Source organism: Scyliorhinus canicula, chromosome 9 (assembly GCF_902713615.1).
Source record: "Scyliorhinus canicula chromosome 9, sScyCan1.1, whole genome shotgun sequence".
Taxonomy (NCBI): Eukaryota; Metazoa; Chordata; class Chondrichthyes; order Carcharhiniformes; family Scyliorhinidae; genus Scyliorhinus; species Scyliorhinus canicula.
Genome location: NC_052154.1, coordinates 15,840,395 through 15,865,941, shown reverse-complemented (window position 1 = coordinate 15,865,941; position 25,547 = coordinate 15,840,395). Strand labels below are relative to the sequence as shown.

Genomic DNA, 25,547 nt, shown 5'->3' with positions numbered 1-25,547 from the left:
CATTGTTAATGATATACAACTTCAATTTCATTTGTACTGAAGTTCTCAATTTCATTTAGATTACTATCGGCCACGATTTTATTGAATGGTGGAACAGGCTCAATTAGCTTACTCCTGCTCTTAATACACATGTTCGTATGAACACCTTACACCAGAATATATTCTGGATTACGGGAGAAAAATACAGACCTGATATGTCCATACAGCCTGTGTGCAGTGGGTGTACCTAATAGGGGTGGTCAATAAATGCTGGCCTTGCCAGTGATGCTCACATCCTATGTGCACAAAAAAATTACAAGCTGAGCTATAAACTGAAATACCAAAACAAACTAAGATGTGAAGTAACCACAAAAATTTATTACATTTACATAAAACTATCAAACATTACACTGTGCAAATAAATGTCAATAGTTTTTAACAATACTTTAAGAGAACAGTGAGGGCCAGGTTCCTAATTTCACAAGCAAGACTGGACTTCAATTCAGCCCCAACAAAATTAGAAGGAAGCTGGAATGTCAGTCCTGCTGACAAATTTCCTTTGGACTGCATGTAGAAAAGCTTTAACAAGGAGAGACTATATTATTTATTAATCCAGTTAGACCTTCACCTTTAGTGAGTCGGTTTATCAAATATCTGAACAAGTTTACACATCAAGTAATTGAAACGTGTAGACTTTTAAAGCGAGGTTGAATTCCCCAGTCTGTGCAGAGAGTAATTTCGGCCAGGATTCTGCACCCAAGGATTTAAAAAGAAAATTGGTCGAGTTTTTATTGCAGTTTGCTAGCTGCTGGAAACAAATGTGTGGCGAAGGAACAGGGATGAGCTGTTAGCAAACATTCACTGCCGAGTCTCACAAACGTACATGAACCTCACATGAAGGGTGAAGAACTGGGCAGCCACAGGACAAAAAGTTGCCAAATGCAAAGTATTTGCTGGTTTCCAGTTTTAAACTGCACTCAAGACAGTGCAACAAATCATTGAAAAAACAAAACATCTCCTTATGGGAAACAGACTCAAGCGGTGATCACTGGATATGGAAATTTTGTAGCTTGTGAAGTTAACTAGCCCTTATGCAGATATTCAATTATTTTAAACTAGATCCACAAATTAAGCCCAGTGCCAGATCTTGGATAATCAAGCGCAAGCAATAACTCAAATGGGCAAAGTGCAAGTGAATACGAAAGGGAAAAATAATCGGCAAGAAATTCGAACCAAAGCCCAAGCTTCTAGGTTAAAACTGAAGTGAAGTGGAGTTCCGACTATTTTAACACTCCAATCTTCACTCTCCTCAAAATGAAACCCCTTATTTGTATGCTTCCCTTAGGTAGAAATGGAGAATGACCTTTGCAGCACATTGTTGATTATTCTTAACGACCTATTAATTGGAGGTTAGTTTGGTGGAGCAAGCCTGTTAAATTCCCATTACTTCCCTACCCAAAATGGGAGTCACCACTGACAAATGGGCAAGTGCAACTTGTCTAAGTGAATCAAGTCCAAATAATATTCAAAGTAGGGATTTTAACCAAAGTTTACTAGCATTCTCACCTAAACTTAACACATGGTTATGAAGTCATTTCCAAGAATCTGGCCTTGTCAATTAAAGAATGAATGGATTTGGTTTCAAAATGTCTGCAACCGAATATAGCAAGAGCAAATGAAGATGTGTCCGACCACACTGATAGCACAACAGGCTTTCTTTAGAGAAAACAATGCATGCAACCTTCATAATATATGCATTCTTCCCAATTGAAGATTTGAAATCAATACATATTCAACATTAGATAACAATCCACTTGTAAAATACAGGAGATTGACAGGAAGCAGGCTGGAAATGTGAAGATGTACATCAAACCCACTACCTTGGATTTACATTAAAAAAGGTAAAGTCCATTGTTGTGAAGCTTTGGTTAGATATCCCAAAATTATTAGTGCGTGACATTGCAATTTATAAAAACTGGACTGGTTGACACTGACAGAACTTGGAATTTCACCATACTGTAGTATCAAAAAGGCGGCACCAGCTGGGATAGAATCCAGTTGGTCATGGGAAAAGTAGCCTTTTTGAATCCTGAAGACAAATAGTAGGAGCAACAAAATCAGAGACAACTGCAGGAGGAAGAGTGTTGGAAGAAAATAAGTGATGGAGAATATTTTAAAAGCAAAAATGGAGAGAAAGTAAAATTGTAGACGTTTCGAAGAGGCAATTTGCTAAATATAGTGAATAAAATCTCTTGGTTATTTTTTAAAAAATGTGTGGCAAGCCCATTGACCAGTGAAACGTTTTTCTGAAACTTCCATCTGAAATGGAATGCCTTAGGTTACGTTGTCACTTTCTCAACGCCATTTAAAACAAACTGCAATGGCACAATATTTCCATCTTATGCAAACCAAATTGCAGGGAAGAGGGAAGTTTTAGATTTCGTAGTGTCCATTTTAAAGGTTCATTCAGAATGGGATCGAGGAATCAGAGATATCATGAGTGGATTAGGGCTATGGTTTAAAGGATGTCAAACACTTTTTGGATACCTATACCAATGCCAGTAAGCACATATGGATCTAGACAATCATCAACAGATCAAATACTGCAAGGGGCAAAGTCCAGCTTGATTGCTCTACTCCTACACAAGGGGAACCTCATAAAAATAGACTTTCAAATGTATGCACTCCCTATCTTCACAAGAGATCTTATGCAAAAGGGTATAGTTCTTTATTTTTTAAAACACAAGGAATATATGAACTGCTTCTCCTGAAAAATTATGATTAATGTCAGGTAACAACGTTAACAATGTCAAATTCACATGTGCAAAGTAATTGCTCAGCAATCATGGGGAAAGTTGAAAGCTTCATTACAGACCAGAAGAAGGAAGAGAGTTTTCCACAGGAAACATAAAAGTATTTACAGAATGTCCTTGGACTACGAAGCTTAAGGACCTGGTGTATTCGGCCCAACAGTCTTTTTGTCTGTTATTTTGAAATAATTCTTCCCCTTCTCTGGAATACTACTGAACATGGTCGAAATGGGAACATCAGCAATCCCTAAAAAAAAAGAAGAAAATGGTCATGGATATAAAACATAATTAATGCTACAAGTCTTCCATCAGCAAGCTTTAGTTTTACATATTCCACAAACTTTTTGCCCTGTTACTAATCCGAACAAATTGCAAATATTAATTTTACCAATTTAAAATTGAGGTGTTCATTACCAACAAATAGCAACCAAATAAAATATCACTAATGGAGGTCACTTAGAAGTAGATAATATTTTTTCTTTTTTTTTAAATAAAACATTTTATGGAGGTAATTTTGGTATTGCAACAAAATAAACAATACACATGAAACTATAAACAGTGCAAAAGCTGTCTCCCTTCCTGACAGGTCCCATCTTTATTAAACCCCTACTCCAAGCCTTTTCTGCATCCATTGCGATCACTACCTCCACCTCCCTACCTTCTGGGGGCATCATGATCATGTTTAACAACCTTCTTACATTGTCCACCAACTGCCTACCCTTAACAAACCCCGTCTGGTCCTCCCCAATAACATCCGGAACACAATCCTTAATCCTGGAGGACAAAATTTTGGTCAGCAATTTGGCATCCACATTCAACAGCAATCTCGGCCAGCAGGACCACACAGCTCTGGGTTCTTGTCCCGCTTCAGAATCAGCGAAATCATGGCCTGTGACATTGTCGGGGGCAGCACCCCTCTTTCCCTTGCCCCATTGAACATCCTCATCAATACCGGCCCCAATATCCCAGAGAACATTTTGTAGAACTCTGCTGGGCACCCTTCTCGCCCCGGGGCTTTACTGGACTGCACGGCCTTCAGACCCTCCACTATCTCGTCCAACCCGATCGGGGCCCCCAGCCCTTCTACCAGCTCCCGTCCACCTTTGGGAAATTCAGCCCCTCCAAGAAGTGCCTCATCCCCTCCGGCCCCGTAGGGGGTTCCAATATGTACAGCCTACTGTAGAAATCCCTAAACGCCTTATTCACCCCTGCTGAATCTCCAACCAGGTTCCCACCTCCGTCATTTACTTTCCCTAGCTCCCTGGCTGCCTCCCTCTTTCTAAGCTGCTGTGCAGGCATTCTGCTGGCCTTCTCTCCGTGCCCCCCTCGCCTTCAGCTGCTCCACGCCCTCTCTGTGATTAACAAGCCAAACTCCACCTGTAGCCTCCGCCGTTCCCTTAAAAGCCCTGCCTCTGGGGTCTCCGCATACCTCCTATCGATCTGTAGTATCTCCTTTACCAGTCGGTCCGTCTCTGCCTTGTCCACCTTCTCCCTATCGACCTGTATAGAGATCAGCTCCCCTCTGACCACCGCCTTCAGTGCTTCTGAGACCACCGCTGCTGAAATTTCCCCGGTGTCATTGGCCTGCAGGTAGTTCTGAATACACTTCCTCAGCCGCTCGCACACCCCTTCGTCAGCCAAAAGTCCCACATCTAACCTCCATTGCGGGCGCTGGTTACTGTCTTTACTAACCTGCAGGTCAACCCAGTGCTGAGCATGGTCTGAGATTGTGATCGCCGTGTACCCCATGTCACCACCCCTGCCAGTAAGACCCTGCTCAAAATAAGGAAATCAATCCAGGAGTACACTTCATGCACGTGTGAGTAGAAGGAGAACTCCTTCGCCCTCGGCTGCCCAAATCTCCATGGATCCACTCCATCTGCTCCATGAACCCTTTTAGTTCCTTTGCATTGCTGGCACCATGCCCGTTTTAGAGCTTGACCGGTCCAAGCCAGGGTTAATAACTTTGTTGAAGTCCCCTCCCATGATCAACCTGTGCGAGTCCAGGTCCTTTATCTTCCCCAGCATCCTCTTTATAAACTCCACATCATCCCAATTTGGTGCATACACATTTACTAATACCACCTGCACCCCCTTCAGTTTCCCACTGACCATAATGTACCGACCTCCCACAGAGATTATTCTACCCACTTCAAACACCATCCACTTATTGATCAGGATCGCGGCCCCTCTAGTCTTCGAGTCTAGCCCCGAGTGAAAGACCTGACTGACCCAGCCTTTCTTCAATCTAATCTGGTCACCAGGTGAGTCTCCGGCAACATTACCACATCCGTCTTCAGTCCCCTAAGATGTGCGAACAGCCCATTTAACCCTCAAACATTCCAAGTGATCAGCCTAGTTGGGGGGCTCATTCCTTTCCCCCCCCCTCGTCAATCAGCCATCCCCTTTTTTGGGCCCGCTTCCAGCCCATACTCCGTGCCTCCACCAGTCCACCCCTAGACAGCCTCCGCCCCCAACCTCATCTCTGTCCCTTAGCCCAAGTCCCTCCCACATCAGCAGAACATTTACCACCCCTCCCCCCAGTAACAACCCTCTGTAACCCAACACATTCAATAAACCCAACATATGCACACCCCCCCTACTGCGCTTCCGTGAGCTAACCCGTGCAGCTAGCTTAGTGGCCCCAATCCCTGGCGCCAGATAGTCTCCCATCGATTGTTCCCTCCCCACCCTCCACTCATACAAACATACTCCAACATCAAACAGTCCCCACACAATTTCCCGACAGAAAAACACCAAGATGTAAACAAGCACACCTCCATCACCCAACAGTGCAAATGAAAACCGTAACTCACTCAGCTCTACCATTGGTCCCAAATCAATGCTAAAGGCATTACAAACAGCTTCCACAAAATGAAAAACGAGAAACTTTTTATTTAAAAAAAAAAGAACAGAAAAACAAAAACCAAAACAAGAACGTTGCAAAGTTCAAAAGTTCTCAGTCCACCACCAGTCCTTTCCTTTTCGCCAAGTGCAGAGCGTCCTCAGGCGACTCAAAATAAAAATGCTGTTCCTCGTGTGTGACCCAGAGACGGATACAACAGTCCAAACTTCACCTTTTTCTTAAAAAGGATCGACCAAATCTGGTTGAAGCCTGCTCTTCTCCTGGCCACCTCCACACTCAGGTCTTGGTAAACCTGCAGGATACTATTCTCCCCTTTACAGCTCTGTGTCTGCTTGGCCCACTGTAGAATGCGCTCCTTATCCAAGTATCTGTGGAATCTCACCACCACTGCCCTCGGGGGGTGGGGGGGGGGTCTCCCATTCGCGGCTTCTTCACGAGCACTCCGTGAGTCTTGTCCACCTCCAACGGTCGGGAGAATGTCCCCTCCCCCAGCAGCTTCTCAAACATACCCGCTATGTATGCCCCAGTGTCCGCTCCTTCGGACCCCTCCGGGAGCCCAACGATTCTCAAGTTCTGCCAGCGGGACCTATTCTCTTGGTCCTCCACCTTCTCCAGGAGCTTCTTCTGCTGGTCGCTCAGCATACCCACCTCCAACTCCACCGCAGTTTGATGTTACGCCTCCTCTACTAGTAGAAGGCATCTTCTCTACTTTCTGGATCGCCTGATCTTGGGCATCCTATCTAAGTTCCAGCCGCTCAATTGACTGCTTTATCAGGGTCCAAGGAGTCCCGTTTCTGCTTAGCAAAGCCTTCCTGAATAACTTGCATCAGATGCTCCTTTGACTACTGGGTCAACGAACCAGAGGTCCGCCATGCTGTCTCCTGCTGCAGCTTCAGCCCAAGCCTTCTCTGTCTTTCCGTTTCTGCCTTTACAAGCACTCTAATCCTTCTCTCCACACACCGATGTGAGAATTCAGTACACAATTACCTTGGTCATCAGTTTTACAATTCAAGTCCGGTAGAAAATCGGGGGATAAAGGTCCAAAAGTCCGACCAGAGCGGGAGCCACCAAACGTGTGACTTACTCCTTCATAGCCGCCACCAGAAGTCAGCAGATAATATTTCTTACAATAAATTCAGAAATTGGGGTACTGGAATTTTTCAATTTAAAGCTAGACTCTTAATTCGCATAGTGGGTTTAATGGATTATTAACCGCGACATCAAACTAAGCTACACAAGTAAAAACAAAGTATGGTAGGAATGAAAGGGCAAAGAAAATAGGTAGACATAGGTGATGGAATAAGCTAAGAATTATACCTACCTAGTGCTGGCAGTGCTCTCAATGATTCGAGGATATTCGGACTGGAAAATTTTGCTACACATCGGAATGGTTTTCTTCTGTCTGATAAAATCCCCATGTTGCGTTCATCTTTAAAGACAGTTTGTAACTGAAAGAATAGATTTGGAATTTGTGTTAGAGATATAACAATTGGCAAAGGAAAGCAGCGATAAAATAGCTCAGGAACATAGGACCTCCGGACATCTGCCCTATTAAATCCCCTCAGGATCTTGGGCATCTACCCTAATAAATCCCCATAGGATCTTAGGTTTCAATAAGACCACCTCTTCTTCTTCTAAACTCCAATGGGTATAGATTGGCCCAATCTTTCTTCATAAAATAAGCTCCTCATCCCAGGAATGAATTGAGTGAAGCTTTTCTGAACAGCTTCTAAAGCAATTATATCTTTTCTCAAATAAGACAGATGTGGCTTCACAAAGGCCCTGTACAGCTGCAGTAGAACCTCCCTACTTGTATATTCCAATATATCTCATTAGAAAAAGCCTTTAGATTGGGCAGCACTGTGGCTTCACAGCACCAGAATCCCAGGTTCAATTGCTTGCTGGGTCACTGTCTGTGCGGAGTCTGCACGTTCTCCCCATGTCAGCGTGGGTTTCCTCCAGGTGCTCCAGTTTCCTCCCATAGTCCAAAGACGTGCAGGTTAGGTGGATTGGCCATGATAAATTGCCCGTAGTGACCAAAAAGGTTAGGGGAGGTTATTGGGTTGCAGGGTTAGGGTGGAAGTGAGGACTTAAATGGGTCGGTGCAGACTCGATGGGCCGAATGGCCTCCTTCTGCACTGTATGTTCTATGTAAATAAGGAGACAGTATTTCTTCTTCTACAAGGGTTTTTCACCGCGTTTTAACTAGGCGGAACTTTCTTTTAATTTAACGTTCGTTCATGTGATGTGGGCATCACTGGCTGAGCCAGCATTTATTGCCCATCCCAGAGGACATTTAAGACTTGACCATATTGCTGTGGATCTGGAGTCACATATAGGCCAGACCAGGTAAGTGCGACAGATTTCCTTCCCTAAAGGACATGAGTGAACCAGATGGGATTTTATGACAATTGACAATGGTTTCATGGTCATTAGAATTTTAATTCCAGATTCTTGTTGAATTCAAATTTTACCATCTGCCATGGTGAAGAGGTGGACAGAAGAGATGTAGGGGGTGTCCAAAGAGGAAATGGGGAGGGTACAGGCCCAATATGTTCCCTCGAGAGTAATAGGAAGGGGTAGCAAGCCCAGAGAACCATGGATGACCCGAGATATTCAGGATACAATGAGAAGGATGGGAGAGGCTTACAAGGGGAGTAAATCAATAGAGGCATTAGTGGAGTACACAAGTGCAGGATGGAGCTTAAGAAAGCAATTAGAAGAACAAAAAGATGATATGAGAAATCTCTAGCTGGTGAAAGTAGGGAAAATCCCAAGATATTCTATAAGTATATCAATGGGAAGAGGATAACTAGGGAAAAAGTAGGGCCCATTTGGGACCAAGGAGAGAATCCATGGATGGAACCAGAGGACATTGGTAGGGTGTTAAATGCATATTTTCCATCTGTCTTCACCCAAGAGAATGAGTAGTAAGATATGGAATTCGGGGAGAGAGACTGTGAGGTTAGTGAGCAAGTTGTCAGAGGGACAAGGTGTTTGAGGTGCTGGCAGGCTTAAAAGTGGAGAAATCTCCACGTCCGGACAAATTGTTTCCAGGTTGTTTTTTAAAAATAAATTTAGAGTACCCAATCAATTTTTTCCAATTAAGGGGCAATTTAACGTGACCAATCCACCTAACCTGCACATCTTTGGGTTGTCGGGGCGAAACCCACACAAACACGGGGAGAATGTGCAAACTCCACACGGACAGTGACCCAGAGCCAGGTTTGAACCTGGGACCTCGACACCGTGAGGCAACAGGGCTAACCCACTGCGCCACCGTGCTGCCCCTTTTCCCAGGTTGTTGTGGGAGATTGCAGGGGCCCGGATCAAAATTTTTAATTCTTCTCTGGCCACGGGAGAGGTGCCAGAGACTGCAGATCCGCGAATGTGGTCCCACTATTTAAGAAAGGCTGTAGGGGTAAGCCAGGGATTTACAGGCCAGTGACTCTCAAATCAGTGGTGGGGAAACGAATGGAGAAAATTCTGAAGGAGAATCTATCTCCACTTGGAGAGGCACGGATGATCAGGAATAGTCAGCATTGCTTTGTTAGAGGGAGGTCATGCCTAACAAATTTGATTGAATTTTTGAGCACGTGACTAAATGTGTAGATGAGGGTAGTGCAGTTGATGTAATTTAAAAAAAAACTTTTATTAATAATTTTCAATTAAGGGGCAATTTAGCGTGGCCAATCCACCTACTCTGCACATTTTTGGATTGTGGGGGCGAAACCCACGCAGACACGGAGAGAACGTGCAAACTCCACACGGACAGTGACCCAGAGCCGGGATCGAACCTGGGACCTCAGCGCCGTGAGGCGGCTGTGCTAACCACTAGGCCACCGTGCTGCCCCAGTTGATGTAATTTACATGGATTTCAGAAAAGCATTTGGCAAGGTCCCTTATGAGAGACATAAAGAAGGCAAATGCACATGGGATACAGGGGAACCTGATATGGTGGATTCAAAGCTGGCAGAGCTGTAGGAAACAGAGTGTGGTGACAGACGGCTGCATTCGTGACTGGAAGCCATTCTCCAGTGGCATAACACAGGGATCTGTGCTGGCTCCCCTATTATTTGGCATTTATACAAATGACTTGGATGACTACGTGAGTGGGTGCAGAGAAGTTTCAACAAGATGCTGCTGGGATGAAGATTTAAGTTTATGAAGAGAGGTTGGGTAGGTTTGGGTTGTTTTCTCTGGAGCAGAAAAGACAGAGGGGCAACCTGATCGAGGCCTACAGGATTATGAGGGGCATGGCCAGGGTGGAATGGGAATAGCTGTTCCCCTTAGTTGAAGGATCAGTTACGAGGGGACACAAATTCAAGGTGAGGGGTGAGATTCAAGGAAAACATTTTTGACCCAGAAGGTGGTGATGGTCTGGAACACACACTTTGGGAGGGAGGTAGAGGTGGGTTGCCTCACATCCTTTAAAAAAGTACCTGGATGAGCACTTGGTACGTCTTAACATTCGAGACTATGGGCCAAGTGCTGGCAAATGGGATTAGGATTGGCAGATCAGAAGCCAGTCATGCGGTGGTGCAGACTCGATGGGCCGAAGGGCCTTTTCTGCGATTCTATGAAACCTGGGCTCTGGATTACTAGCCCAGCGACAATACCACTGCTACCCTCAGTCAGGATTCCTTTTCTTTCATCATCATCAACCCTAGTTGGAAATACAAATGCCGCAGAATTGGCTGTGGTGGTTTGCTACCAAGGATTACATCAAAGCACTCAACTGCACTCCAGCAAGAAGTAATCATAATCACTGGAACAGGGGAAAGAGAATCATAGAATGATATCGGGATGGGCAATAAATGCTGGCCTTGCCAGTGACGTCCACATCCCTTGAATAAATAAAATGCACAGAAGGAGGTAGTTAGGCTCATTATGTTAATAATGGCCTTCTGAAAGCTATCCAATTAGCTCATTCCCTTCCCAACAGCCAGGCAAAATTTCCAACTTTAACTATTTATCCAGCTCCCTTTTCAAAGTTACTATTGAATCCCTTTCTACCAGCCTGAAGCAATACTTTCCAGATCATCATAACTTGCAAGACAAAACAAAACTAAATCTCACTCCTTAGTACTTTGTCAAATGACTATAAAACCGTACCAGAAACCTGGCAAAAATAAATGGTGGTGTTGGTCAAGGAATAAGCATGAACCAAGACATTGGAAGACTCCCTGTCTGCTTCAAATTATGGTAAAGGGTTACAAAGCTGAAAATTGTTTCTCTCTCAGCGGTATGTTCTGCTTTATTTCAAGCATCAAGCGTTTTGCTTTTGTTGCATTTAGATGGGATCTCAATTTAATACCTCATTTGAAAGACAAAATCACAGGCAATTCAGTGGACCCTCAACAATGCTCTGCGTCGAAGTGCCAGCCTAGACTACTATCCAATCCCCTAGAGTGGGGCTTGAAGCAATAACCCGAGTACCTTTTGGGCTAAATGGACTGTTTCGGTGTCGTGACTACAATGTAAAAGATGTGCTCCATTACTGAGCCAAGCTGAATCCTTGGAAACCTCAGTACATTATCTAGCAGAAGGTTACATGGCTTCCTAATTGAGAAATAGAAAAGCCAAGCGACATCCAAAAGCTAAACGACATACATAGAAGACCATGGCATATCGATCAGGACACATTTCAATACAATACACACCCTGTAATGAACCTCCTCTAGTTTTGGTAGTGACCCTTCTCCAAATGCCGCTGATGTTAATCGTTTGGCATCTTCTTTCTCTCTTAGATTTTCTATTGTGATTCTCTTATCTTGTATTTGTGGGAGAGGAGAAAGAGAAGGAAATTAGATGAATACATATAGTCAGTGATCATTTTGTCTAGATTAGAGAACAATTTAACAATTCCCAACATCCGGCAGAACACAATTCAGTTTGAATCAGAGAAGCAAGCAGATTAGTTAAAGCAGTGATGAGGAGCTTGGGCTAGTGAGTGGCTCATGAGTGGCCCCCAGCCATCCCTGGGCACAGGTCTGAAATCAGGTTCTTTCACTAATCATGACCCCATGAAATACATTTATAAATGTTGAATATCTCACAACGAGCTACAGAATATGCATAATCATTTATATGGGGTGGCACAGTGGCTAGCACTGCTGCCTCACAGCACCAGGGACCTGGGTTTGATTCTGACCTTGGTGTGAAGTTTGCACACTCTCCCAGTGTTTCTGTGGGTTTCCTTTCCTCCGGGTACTCGGGTCCCCCACACCAAAGATGCACAGTTTAGGTAGATTGGCCATGTTGCTGCTCGGGTCCAAAGTTTAGGTTACAGGTGAGCGGGCCTGGGTTTGGGGTGCGCTTTCAGAGAGTTGGTGAAAACTGCATGGGCCAAATGGCCTCCTTCTGCACTGCAGTGATTCTATATTAATAGAACTATCAACATCAAATAGTAAAAGCAAAATAAATATTTACACTTGTAATGCAGAGGGAGCAAGACGGCTTCCAGTCAATATTGTGAGCATGCACCTTCCTTCACTTGCCCTTGCTTTATGCGTACATCTCTTCAGTCATACCGGTAGGACAAAAAATGGAAATCAACAGAATGTGCCAACCCTACACGTGGGCAACGGTCAACACACATGTCTCATGTCCCACACCGAAAAGAGTTGCATGCGGCCCCCGGGTCACAGGTTGTCTACCAGAGAGTCTAAGACTTCAGTTCGAGCTTGCTTATCTTGTGTATTAAAGTCAACAAGAGGGCACTGGGGCTGGTTTAGCACAGGGCTAAATCGCTGGCTTTTAAAGCAGACCAAGGCAGGCCAGCAGCACGGTTCAATTCCCGTACCAACCTCCCAAACAGGCGCCGGAACGTGGCGGCTAGGGGCTTTTCACAGTAACTTAATTTGAAGCCTACTTGTGACAATAGGTGATTTTCATTCATTTAATTCTATGCAGGGCAGCTGCACTCCCACAATATGGGGTCAGTGAAAAATTGAAAATCACTGCAATAAATAACTCATGTGATAATATTCCACTGTTGTATATACCAGGTCTGTTTTATCACAGGCCTACACAAAAATAACCCAAGCTAATCAATAACAGCACTTACCAAATTTAAACTTATAACCCACCACTGCCAAGAAAAAACAGTACAGCATAGGAACTGGCCGTTCGGCACTCCAAACCTGCACCCATCATGATGTCTGTCTAAACTAAAACCGTCTGCACTTCTGGGGTCCCCAACCCTCTATCCCCATCCTATTCATCGAGTCACGTTTTAAGAAGCGTCAAGATGCTTCTTAAAACGTCGCTATCATAGTTTCTTCCACTGCCTCCCCGGGCAGCACGTTAAAAAGCACTAACCATCCTCGGTGTAAAAAAACCCAATACAAAACAAAACAAAAAAAAACCAAAAAACTTGCTTTGCCTCACACACCTCCTCTAAACTTTCCCCCTCACACCTTAAACCTATGCCCCCCCCCCCCCCTCCCCCCGGCCCATGCGTCTGACTATTCACTCTGTCCATGCCACTCAGAATTTTGTAAATCTCTACCAGTTTGCCCCTCAACCTCAGTCGTTCCAGAAGCAGAGTCAAAGTGCAGAAATTTATTGTCTAGACCTCGCCTCCTTCTCCACCAGAACCGTCCACAAATAAAGGTTTCCACAAATGAGGGCAAGGACACCTGCAAATACACAGAAACAAACACTCCTACCGTCCTAAAGTAAATACAAGTTTACAGGCTAGTGCTAGACACTTCTCACACAGCAAATTAGGGCGCTACCCTTCTATTTCTGCAAATCATTTGACTCCTGTCACAACAGAGGAGATTACAACTGCATTGAAATAATAAAATAAAACAAAACAATACCAGATTCCTGGTTGGTGTTTAGCTGTTGTAAATGCTTCCTGTGGTGTGTAGGAAGTGCCTGAAGTTAAAATAAACAGATCATGAGTAAATCCTCAACACAAATTTCATTTATACAGCAACTTTAACAAAGCAAAGTTTTCTGAGGTGACTTTGCATACAAGGGAAGGAAAAGATGACCAAAAACTTTGATCAATGAACTGAGTTTTTAAAAAAAATTTTAAAGGCAGAGGCAGCTTTCTGGGGAAGAGGGATAAGACAGCGGAGTGTGCGCCTGTGATTGGGGAGCGGGGAGGATAAGACAAGAATTTGGCAGACAGAGGTCATTAGGACTTTGTATTGGTGCGGAGAGTAAACAATAACAGATATAGGGAGTGATCGAATGGCCTCGTTGTGCCATACTCTGATCTGACAAGATCTCGCAAAACATTTCGATCTGGGCGGGATCAAGATTTACATATTTAGTTGAGGCACTAGACTAATTTAAATATGCCAGAGCCCAATTCTCCCGAGGCCTGGGAACGAACGGCAGTGAGACCATGGCATGGCCCCGTTTAGCACTTGTCCACTCAAATGTGGACCAGACATAACAGTACCTGGGGGAGAGGGGGAAAGAAAGAGAAAGAGAAGAGAAAGAGAAGAGAAAGAGAGAGAGAGAGAGAGAGAGAAGAGAGAGAGAGAGAGAGAGAGAGAGAGAGAGAGAGAGAGAGAGAGAGAGAGATAGAGAGGAGAGAGAGAGAGAGGCTGCAGGCGCCTAGAAACACCCCGCTATATTCGGCAAACGGGACTTGTTTTTTGGGTGTTAAATGTCTTCTGCAAGTAACAGGTCTGCACTGTCACTGTCCAGAGCAAAATTCAATAAAATCAAGGACGAAATTGGTAATGCTCTACCTCACATGGGGTGAACAAAAGCAGGATGTCCATTTTCAAGCTATAAAAAATTTTTTTTAAAATAAAGAGTATCCAATTATTTTTTTGCCAATTAAGGGGAAATTTAGCGTGGCCGATCCTTCTACCCTGCACATCTTTTGGGTTGTGGGGGTAAGACCCACACGCAAATACTGGGAGAATGTGCAAACTCCACGGACAGTGACCCAGCGCCGGGATTGAACCTAGTACCTCGGCACCGTGAGGCAGCAGTGCTAAGCACTGTGCCACCGTGCTGCCCTTCATTTACGAGTAATTAATTAACATCAGTGTCAAATGATCAATTTTGGTTTGCAAGAAAATACTTTTGCTAATAGGGAAAAATAATGCTTTTTGTTACCGGATTAAAACTTTTAAAAGCGATGTCACGGAGAGAGTCTAAGCAATGTCCTCGTAAGTCCATCTCCTTGAGTACGTTATGCTCAGTGGCAACAACCAGTGCCTGGAAAACAAATTCAGTCAAGTTTCAAAAGGGCCTCAAGTTGAAACTTCTGTCCTTCAACAGTAGCTCCGAGTAACAAGCAACTAATTCTAAAGCAAGGAGTGACAAAACAGTTCAATGCAGTCCAGCAAATTTATGCCAAAGTTATGCAGCAAGTAGCAGGTTGGAACTCAGTTGCTTGCAAAGATCAACTTGGAAAAAAAGACTAGAGCTGCTTCAACTTCAAAAAAGCAAAAGGTTTGTAGCCAAAAGGAAAGCTGTGCACCAATTCAACAAAATGGAATAGGAACAAAGAAAAGAACATTCACAACAAGTCACTTGCGTCATGCAGAAACAATGCAGTCAAAGGCCCTAGCCCTTCGGTAGTCCACAAGGAAGAGCTTTTTCTTTCGTTCACTGACTATTTGCATGCATTTTCTGTTACATGACAATGAACTACAATTTCTGCAATCATAGTACTGTATTCCTGACACTGTCCAAATATTTTTTTAAAATTTAGAGTACCCAATTTATTTTTTCCAATTAAGAGGCAATTTAGCGTGGCCAATCCACCTAGCCTGCACATCTTTGGGTTGTGGGGGCGAAACCCACGCAAACACGGGGCAAATGTGCAAACTCCACACGGACAGTAACCCAGAGTCGGGATCGAACCTGGGACCTCGGCGCCGTGAGGAAACAGGGCTAACCCACTGCGCCACCGTGTTGCCCTGCCTGTCCAAATATTAATCATGGATCCAAGGAGTGTAGTATTTGCAGATCTTGCCCCAAATTCCACCAAACTAGGGGATCAAATAACCAGTGTCCGGACACAACTTATATTCAGATTTTACTTTTTGAAACAAGCAATCATTTAATCAAGGCTGATCTTTCATCTCAACTTGTTCTTGGGACTTTTAATGAAAGGTCATCAACCCCGAAACATTAATGTTCCTCTCTCTGCAAATGCTGCTTAGCCTGTGGGGTATTTCCAGCTCTCACAGTATTTTGCTTTTGTTCTTTGGGAGAGTTGTTAATGAACTGTATGAACAGTTTGGTTTACTATCAGAAATATCCAAAAGACAGGCTAAAATAGTGCACAGTACTCTTAAAATCATAGAATTTACAGCGCAGAAGGAGGCCATTCAGCCCATCGAGTCTGCACCGACCCTTGGAAAGAACACCCCACTTAAGCCCACACCTCCACCCCATCACCCCACCTAAACCTTTTTTTGCACACTAAGGGCAATTTAGCATGGCCAATCCACTTAACCTACACATCTTTGGACATGGGAGGAAACCCACGCAGGCACTGGGAGAACGTGCAGACTCCGCACAGACAGTGACCCAAGCCGGGAATCGAACCTGGACCCTGGAGCTGTGAAGCAACTGTGCTAACCATTGAGCTGCCCTAATACTCTTTAAATAAGATTTTAAAAATGTGAGAGAACACAACAGTCTTCCACCCAACATAATCCAGATTACAGGTAAAATCCAAGTAGCACCTTTTTACCTGAGAAATATACACCCTATACTGTGCAGGAAGATTAGCTATGAAAACGTAAGGAGTCTGTGGATAGTATACTGCATACGAAGCCCTTTGCTGGTTAGGTGGGGTATGGCGCTTTCCCCATGCGATTCGGATCCAAACTGCTTCCCCATGTTCCAAAATATTGACCATGGCCTGTGGAAGGAAAAATAAATTAGGATTTCAAATTAAGAGAGGTAACAGAACTGTTCAAGAGAAAACGTTCAAAAATGACAACCTGCAGTAAGTCAGTTAGCAGGATGCAAATCAAAATGGATGAGGCAATAGTTTATTAGAGTGAAATAACAACATATAGATTGATGGCAAATCAAAGTGACAGTTTAAAAAAAACTGTCATAGCTTTATCATATCAGCCAACTGTTCTAGGATCTTGGATTAGTCAGTAAATCTGAAAACAACCCAGAAGAGAAGACAGAGGTTTGATTTGAGAATAATTCCAAATAGGAAGTTTAAAAAGAAAAGCAGGATATTCTATATTGAAACTGACAAAGTTTTTGAGGCACACCATTGTCTCGTCTAGAAACTGGTCAATCTGCTGTGTGCCTCAACGTGCTAATATTTATGTCTTCCAACCATTGTGTGTCAGTTTTAATTTTATCAAACATGTTTCAGTGGCTGGCACTCAGTCCAGGATTTAACATAAAATTTAGAAACATACAAATCCTGATGGGTTAAGATCGGGTGTGACGGAGCAGGCTGGAAGGGTTGAATGGTCTACGACCGCTTCTTGCTCATTATTAATTCTGATCCCGGTGTTTAGGTAAATACTTTTCAGATTTGATACCAGTATTGAAGTGCGGGGGATAGCATCCAACAATATTAAAATCATATTGACTAATCATTCACTTTTTTGCTGTGTGGGGGAATTATCCGATAGATAATGCTGAATTTGTCTGCATAACAGTTACTACATCTCAAAAATGGGGGTTTGTGAAAGGGATAAAGAGACCTGGCTGCAATTTGCATACAGAAAGTTCCCAGAAACAGCAATGTGTAAATGATCACATAATCTGTTTTTTTTAGGAGTGTTAATCAAGGCTAAATATTGGCTGTGACACTGGAATTCCAGAGACGAATACAGTACAAAATATCCCACTGTACTGATCTCTTGATGTGAAAATGTAATTTTAATATATACCACAAACAAAGAATAATTTTAGCTATTGCAGCTACATTATCAGCACTGCAGTCAATCAATTCCTAAAATCTTCATCAGATGGGACTTCAGTGCCCATGTATAGAGAATCCCTAGTTTCTTCAACAACTCATGCTTCGACTGATAAAGTCTGTACTTGGTGTCTGCATGAAGGTCAGAAGGATATGTGGGAACACTGATAATTAAAAGCATTCTATACTGCTGCCAGAATTTATAGATGAGATCCAACACAAAAAGTAACAACTTTTAAAGAGTCTGTACTCAAATACAATTATTTTGTTTCCCTGTTGTTCTTCTGCTTTAACGTCTCATTCAAAAGCCCCCAGGACAGAGTACGACTGGAACATCAGCCTAAGCTTCTGTGCTCAGGTCACTTAACAGTGACTTGAATCCACAACCTTCCGACTCACAGTGGCAGTTCTATTCACTGAGCATCAGCAGACAAGTTTTGACAATGTAATAATATGTTTACTGTTTCTTAGGGCTGGATCTTCCCAGTACCCTGGAGAAGGGGCTGGTGGTGACAGGGGTGGGCAGTGTTGGGAAAATAGGGGAAGCAGCTCTGGGATAGTTTGACCCATAGGGATGAGCTGAGATTCAGTGACTGTTATGCAGACAAATTTGGCATTCATTATCTATCAGATAATTCCCATACACAGCAAAAAGGTGAATGTCTAATCAATATGTTTTTAATATTATTAGTTGTGGTTGGATACTTCTCCTCACACTTCATAAGAGGTGAATGCTTTTCAGATTTGATCAGCATTCGGAGGCTAGCAGCCAACTGATCCAAGTAAATCCTCACTTAGAGCTGGCATTTTAGCCCCCAGAGCGATTCCCCCACCATGGAGGCTGCCGAAGCTGGAGGCTCCACGGCCTAATGGTGGGGTCAGGGATAAAAGTCTGAAGCCCCATCCCCATCTGCTAAACTTGGAGGGTTTTCCCAAATGCCCACTGAAAAATCCAACCTAGTGTTGCAACATTGCACTTGGAAAGACATAACCAAAACTGTGTCCCGGCTGATTGCACGAGAGCGAAATGCAGTTTGACATGCCTCAGGTGATGCATCTTACATTTCTAATGAGCATTTTGAGATTTCTTTCAAATGTCATTCTGAAGTCTCCAAGATCAAATAACTTTATTTCTTCGCCACCTGAAAAGCAATTATACAATTGTGAATCATCAGTATTTTGCAACAGATAGGAAGCTGTAAATGCTGCGAAATGAAAATGGGGATGGGAAAGTGAAAGATGATTTACATACCTTTTGGCCTAAACATTTGATAGGAATTCCATCTTTTCTTCTGAGGGAACGCGCAATTATCTGAAGACATATGCAATTCAGAAAGTAAAACAAAAAAGTTAAGCACTATAGGTACAGAGACAGAAGTCAAGTCGAGGCTGTAACACTATCATCTTCAGATGCTTAACTCGTGCAAGCTCAGCATTTTCCATTTCTCTTATAAGATTTCTGGTATCTTCTGTTTTCTTGTATGCTCTAATTCAAGTAACCAGTCACATGCAGATGAATATTCTGCAACGTGTTTCTTATCAAATTTCACGAACAGTACACCACTGTTGATGGCATTCAATCCTTCCACTAAATAAAAAAGCATTTATTAACTTGACATTTTTATAAGATGCAAGCCATGTAAAAAAGACCTGACAAGCTTAATGAATAAAATCATAAACAAAATTAAATTAATGGACCAGTCCTCTACCCGACTACAGGCTTGACTGATAAAAATTCTCCAAGGAGCGAAGCATTAAATTCTATACAAATTTACTTTGAAAGTCTTGCAACTGGAGCCTCCTTCACACTCAACATTTGCCCATCATACAGCATGCCCAGCAATCATTCTTTTTAAGTTACTGTCACTTGTACAAGATTTAAAAAGGTCACAAAAGGCATAACATCAAAATTACAAACCTCAAAATTGCAACTTTCATTTTACAACTATTTTAAATGAACAAAAAAAGCATCCACAAAAACACCTGGCCCGCGCTCTTCCTTTTCCCTGCCAACATCAACTTACACCTCCAAAAAGTGGAACAAGGCTATTGTCAGCTGTGGTTCAGAGGTAATACTCTGAGCCGATCAAAAGATTCTCAGTGGGAATGTCAGGTGCCCTGGAGGTCCTAATCACAACTCATGAAGCTAAACAGTGATCATTTGACGGGCTATTTAACATCAGTCCCAATGTGTACTAGCTTCCAGTAGAGGTTACTGAACAGAAATCAGCATCAGCCCTTTTACATTTAGAGGAACTAGCAATTGGAGTGCTAAACATCAAGATCCATTTGAAAACAAAAATTATTCGCCTATCGGATTTTATGCGCATCCTTTATTTAAGATAACAAACATTTCTTTTGATAACGCTTCAAGCAGAATGCAAATTAGAATGTTAGCATCTCTCACAAGCGCCAACTGTGAATAGATGGCAGGTTCCTTTGTTTTAATAAGAAAAAGGTCTGTCCAAGTCGTTATTTAATAGTAAAAGTTGCCATTTCTGAGAATGTGAAGCAAGGGTTAATAGCTAGAACAAGCCAGAATTAATGGGACACATTAGTGGAAAGTTACAAATAAGGGAGTTGTTATTGAATTTGTGAGCCGACTCATGACTGTAAGCCGAATAGTCTTGAGAAACAAGGAAGATGGCTGGATGACGGAATATGAAATGTGGGAGCCGTTGATACTGTGGCTAAACACCTGCTGTTTTTGCTAAAACTACTACATACTCATGTGCCAATAGATAACTTCAAAGTCTGTAAAATCATGTATTGAAATTATGGCAATAACAAGTTAATCATGTATTGGATCTATGGTAAAAACAAGCTATGCTTTGTAATGGGGGCAAGCTCAAGTGAATGCAAGGGATAGCCCTCTTAAAAAACATATAAAGAAAGGATGTTTTGAGCAATATTTTGGCACTCTCAGAGGTGGACCTTTGGAATACCTAGAGAGCTGCCCCGATCGCAATAAAGAATATTCTAAAGTACGAACGTGTTCGAGACCGTTTCTTCCGGACTGAGAGACAAGTGAATTAGAGATGCATTCACATTCCTAACATGAAAATGAAAGCAATACTTACAAATAATGTCCAAATCTGCTACTTGTTTTAGAGTTACTCCATTGTCCTAGAACAAATTTCAAGAAACACAAAAATATTTTATACAGCTAGAAAATGTCAAAGCCATCAAAAAACATTAAAATTTTCCATTCTCCAAACCAATCGAGTCAGCATATTGTGCACACATGATCTTTCTTGAAAGGAATGGCACATTTTAATATTCATAAATGGGCGTGTTCAAAGCTCTTCAGCACTGAAACTTATTCTCTGTCAAAAGGGCGTTTCTGGAAGATGCCGTTCAAATCCCACCATGGCAGGCGGTGAAATTTGAATTCAACAAAAATCTGGAATTAAAGACTACAATGAGCATGAAATCATTGCTGTCATTAAAAACCCATCTGGTTCAGTGTCCTTTAAGGAAAGAAATCTGCCATCCTATCTGGTCTGCCCGACATGCGACTCTTAAATGCCCTTGAAAATGGCCTAGCAAGCCACTCATTCAAGGGCAATTAGGAATAGGCAATAATGCTGGTCCAGGCAGCAACACCCACATCCCATGAATGAATTTTAAAAAAAATGTTCCGTACAAATGAAAACAAAACTCAGTCACCCGTGAGTTATTACACATATATTACCTCACAAAGTTGAGCTAACTTCAAAATCAGGTCTTTCCGTGTAGTTTCCTTGAAATTTATTTCTTGCAGCTGCCTTGCAGAAAGAAAATTCCAGGATTTCAGTAACTTGGGAAAGTCAACTATTCGAAACCTTGACAGCACCTTAATGAGGTATTCTGTTGAATCCATCTCCAGGCACCTTTATAATAACACAAAAAAATTGCTATAAATATGTGAAACCTGCTGTAAATATGTGGGGTTTGAAAACAACGAACAAATTGTCAGCTGTGGCTCAATGGTAACATTCTCATCCGAGGCCAAACCCCACTAAAATATGAGCACTCAATCTAGGCAGTATAAAGGAATGTTGCAGGTAAAAGGTAAAGTCACCATATCCCAGGGCTGCTTTCCCCTGTGAACCCACAATGCTGGCCTCGCTCTGCATCACGGCCCATCTGTCTAGCCAACTGAGCTAAACCAGCCTCGCTTCTCTTGTAGACAAAAGGATTATTGCACTGCGATAATAAAAGATTGCTGCACTGTCAGAGGTAGCAATGAGATGTTAAACCTAAACCTGTTCTGCCCTCTCAGGTAGCCATGAAAAATTCCACTGCACTATTTCAGGGGCAGAACAATTTTCCCAGTGCTTTGCACAAAATTTATCAATCAACATCAAAAGATGATGCAAACATTTATTAACTTCCTGTTGTGCGAGCTTGCCGTGCACAAACTGACTGTCATTTTTCCTAACTCACTGTTTCTTAAAACGAGAGTCCATGGACACCGGGTGATTTGTTGTGACCTTTCAGAGGATCCACAAAAATGCGAAAGTGTTTGCTGATCGCATAGTGCTGGAGTGTGGCTGTCTCAAATGCAGTCAGAACAAATGGGTCACCTCACCCAAGAGGGAGAGCACAAGGACAGGCAAACTATCCTCGCATAAAACAGGCACACATTTTGCTTTCTATTAGTAAATACCCCTTTTCTTAAGTGCATTGTCGAAACTACCCTTACATACAGCACTTTTATATTAAGTAATACATTGTAAGATAATTTAGATGGGTGGGGTATTCAGTGATCACCAATCCATTTGGAAAGGGTCCCTTCATTCAAAAAGATTTGAAGCTGCTTTCCTATATTCTCATGACCGATCACCCTCACCCTTCAAAAGTATGTACTTTCTGTAAAACACTTTGAAATGTCTCAATGTTGTCATACACATATAAAGTTTATAATAATTGCTTGGGTCTGTGATAAATGCCATTCTATTAAACTATTGAAAGTCACAATAAAATAGTTAAATCATATAAATAGCAAGAGGGAGACTGATGTATGTCAGTTTAATTACATATCATTGACAATTTTCTAAACCATAAATGAGTGGTCGGGAGAAGCCTTTTTGACAAGATAGTGGAAATAAATAGTTATAATCCATTCTAATGTAAATTAGACAGATCACTATCAGAAAATATTTTGAGATCCAGTGCATGAATAATTTGCTAAAAAGTACATCATGTTAGAGAGGAACAAGTAATCTTGGGGCCAATGACTTCCAAAGATTTACACCGTTGGAATGTTCTTATGTTTGTCTGGGACAGAGATCTATTGTGATTAGTCATCAATTGCACTATCGTTTTATCATGCCGCTACTTGGATGGTAGAATGGGGATCCTGACCAGAGAGTTTCACCTTAAAATTAGAGACAGGTGATGGGTGCAATGTCCAGTCAACCAAGTACAGGTTGAGTTTGCACCAGAACAGAAACTCCAGCCTACTTTAACTGAGGAGGCAAATCTATACTCAAATTCACAGCAAAAGATATCCTTGTAAAAATTATATTTTCTAAAACCTATACAAGTGGAACTCCTTGTCCACTAGATGCTAGAAAACACTTTTCTCTTATACAAAAGAATTAACATCCAGCCTCAAGGAATCAGGTGGGTATAGCTACAGAAGTTAACAGAACAGGAAACGTCCAGCTCAACATGTATACCTACATGGTCTGCAGTTTCAAATTTCCCTGTAAAATGTCATATTCTTTGCTTCAAACATTCCCTGACCAATGCCCTGAAGATATCACTGAAGTGTTTCAACATCACCTCCAAGACATGGGATCACTGTGTATGGCACAGGTTCATCTGCAAAGACACCATCTCCTACAAATAGGAGAGAACCACATTGGGCAACAGGAAACACAATCTTCACAATTCCAGATCTGTTGCATCTCGTTCACACCAAAAATACATGCATGTCCAGCATGCAACATACATTTTTGTGCTCAAATTGGGCAGATTACATCACCTTGAACATATTTCACCTGAAGCTTAATTTTTTAAATTCTAGCTGGTGTCATGGTCATGAAGAACAAACAATCCTCGTGGCAAAGTCTTCGGTGTTCCCAATTGTCCACATAAAGAAACTTCATCAACCTCTCTCCTTATTCAATAATATTAAAAGATCCCTCATCACTGAATCTATAAAGATCATTTTTACCTTATTAATCATCAAAACACCAACTCAAATCTCCTTTAAATCTTCCCTTTTACTACTCACACAGAAATTTACTCAGCACCTCAATTTTCAGCTCATAACTAGCTTCCCATCCTGATCTTCGTTCTGGTGGAATCCCTGGCACTCTTTCAAAACTCTTTCTTATAACGGGACAACTAGAAAATGTGCTCCAATTGTGATGTAACCAAAGTTCTGCAAATATATCAGCTTCCTGCATTCAATACCCAAATTTCTAACACAGCAAATACCATTATACTTTTTTTAAAAAGTAAACATTTAAATAGCATCCCTCACATGCTGAAAACACCCCAACCCTCACAGTCAATGAAATCTCACTTGTGGTGTGGCCACTGTTGTATAAAAATACACCAGTCAGTTTCCAAATAGCAAGACACCACGAACAACAATGAGATAATGAGCAGATGATTCACAGGAGCAGCAGCCTGGAGTTTTGTACGGGGCTTGAACGTGGAACTTTGCATTTCAGAGATGCAAGTACTACCAACTGAGCCAAAAACAGATTCCCTACAGCAAAGGAGGAAGCCATTCAGCCCATCAAGTCTGCACCAACCCACTTAAGCCCTCACTTCCACCCTATCCCCGTAACCCATTAACCCCTTCTAACATTTTTGGTCACTAAGGGCAATTTATCATGGCCAATCCACCTAACCTGCACATTTTTGGGCTGTGGGAGGAAACCGGGGCACCCCGGAGAAAACACACGGGGAGAACGTGCAGACCCCGCAGACGGTGACCCACCGGGGGAATCGAACCTGGAACCCTGGCGCTGCGAAGCCACAGTGCTATCCACTTGCGCTACCCTGCTGCCCATTAAGGGACACTCAGGGACAATTTAGCATGGCAAATCCATCCAACCCGCACATCTTCGGATTGTGGGAGGAAAGCGGAGCAGTCAGCGGAAACCCACAAATGACATCTAACTTTGAACAAAAAAAACAGAAATCAGTGTGATACACAATGTACACTAACATGATGCAACACATGAAACAAAAATGGAAAAGTGCTGGGAAGAGTCAGGTTTGGGAGCCACAGTGGAACATCTTGATATGGATATTCAGAATTCGGGGAGGGGGAAAGAGGGTGTGGAAAGTGAGAGATTAACTAACAAAAATGTCATTGAACAAAAGGCAAAGGGAGTGGCCCTGGCTGCAGTGAGGAAGCAAAGCAGTTAGTTCGCCAGTGAGTGGCGGGAACGGTCCGAGGGCGGCTGTCCGAGTCAGGCCGCTCTGTCCCTCGCGTGGAGCCTCTGCTGCAACCAGGAGCCGCTTTCGGCGACCCAGAGAACGAGCGCGAACGGGACGGGGCCCTTACCTCCGTCTCTTCGGCCGCCTCCCGGTTCCCGGCTAGTTCCCCCAACCCCCTTTTTCAAAAACAGCCAATCAGCCGCGCGGCCGTTGGGCGCCCTCCCGCTGGCTGCTGCTCCTCCCGTCACCGCGCCACCCAGCCTGGCGTGGCGGTACTGCAGCCCCGCCCCGCCCCGCCCCGCCTGCCCTCCCCATCGGCAGCTTCATTCATCCCCAAAGCAAGAATAACTTTTAGGGCAGGGGTGAGGAGAAATGTCTTCACCCAGAGAGTGCAATTCGCTGCCACAGAAAGTAGCCGAGGCCAAAACGTTGTGCAATTTCCAAAAGGAATTAGATATCGCCCTTGGGGTTGAAGGGATACAGTAATAATAATCTTTATTAGTGTCACAACTAGGCTTACATTAACGCTGCAATGAAGGTACGATGAAAATCCCCGAGTCGCCGCACTCCAGCGTCTGTTTTGGGACACTGAAGGAGATTTCAATTCACCTATGTG

General features: G+C 42.9%; 1 protein-coding gene across 2 annotated transcripts; it reads right to left on the bottom strand.

Annotated features, from left to right (window-relative positions):
- Nucleotides 1-337: 337 nt before the first annotated feature.
- On the bottom strand, nucleotides 338-25,182 carry cenpn (centromere protein N). Of its 2 annotated transcripts, XM_038806264.1 has the most exons (12): nucleotides 24,854-25,005; nucleotides 24,486-24,667; nucleotides 21,237-21,414; nucleotides 20,623-20,668; nucleotides 18,795-18,854; nucleotides 18,605-18,684; nucleotides 16,340-16,510; nucleotides 14,749-14,850; nucleotides 13,485-13,542; nucleotides 11,319-11,428; nucleotides 6,977-7,103; nucleotides 338-3,036 (listed from the first exon to the last, which is right to left on the bottom strand). In XM_038806264.1, exons 3-12 carry the CDS (start codon nucleotides 21,402-21,404, stop codon nucleotides 2,924-2,926), a joined length of 1,035 nt encoding a protein of 344 aa, XP_038662192.1. In that variant the 5' UTR covers nucleotides 21,405-21,414; nucleotides 24,486-24,667; nucleotides 24,854-25,005; the 3' UTR covers nucleotides 338-2,923. The 2 variants fall into 2 exon arrangements, with proteins under 2 accessions (XP_038662192.1, XP_038662191.1); XM_038806263.1 differs by lacking the exons at nucleotides 24,486-24,667; nucleotides 24,854-25,005 and adding an exon at nucleotides 25,059-25,182.
- Nucleotides 25,183-25,547: the final 365 nt, after the last annotated feature.

Coding starts and splice junctions, on each gene's coding strand:
- cenpn (XM_038806263.1), bottom strand. CDS start 21,404: ATGGATTCAACAGAATACCTCATTAAGGTGCTGTCAAGGTTTCGAATA. Junction 18,855..20,622: donor AGCAGATTTGGACATTATTT/GTAAGTATTGCT, acceptor ATATGTCTTCAG/ATAATTGCGCGTTCCCTCAG. Junction 16,511..18,604: donor TCAAAATGCTCATTAGAAAT/GTAAGATGCATC, acceptor TTCCTTCCACAG/GCCATGGTCAATATTTTGGA.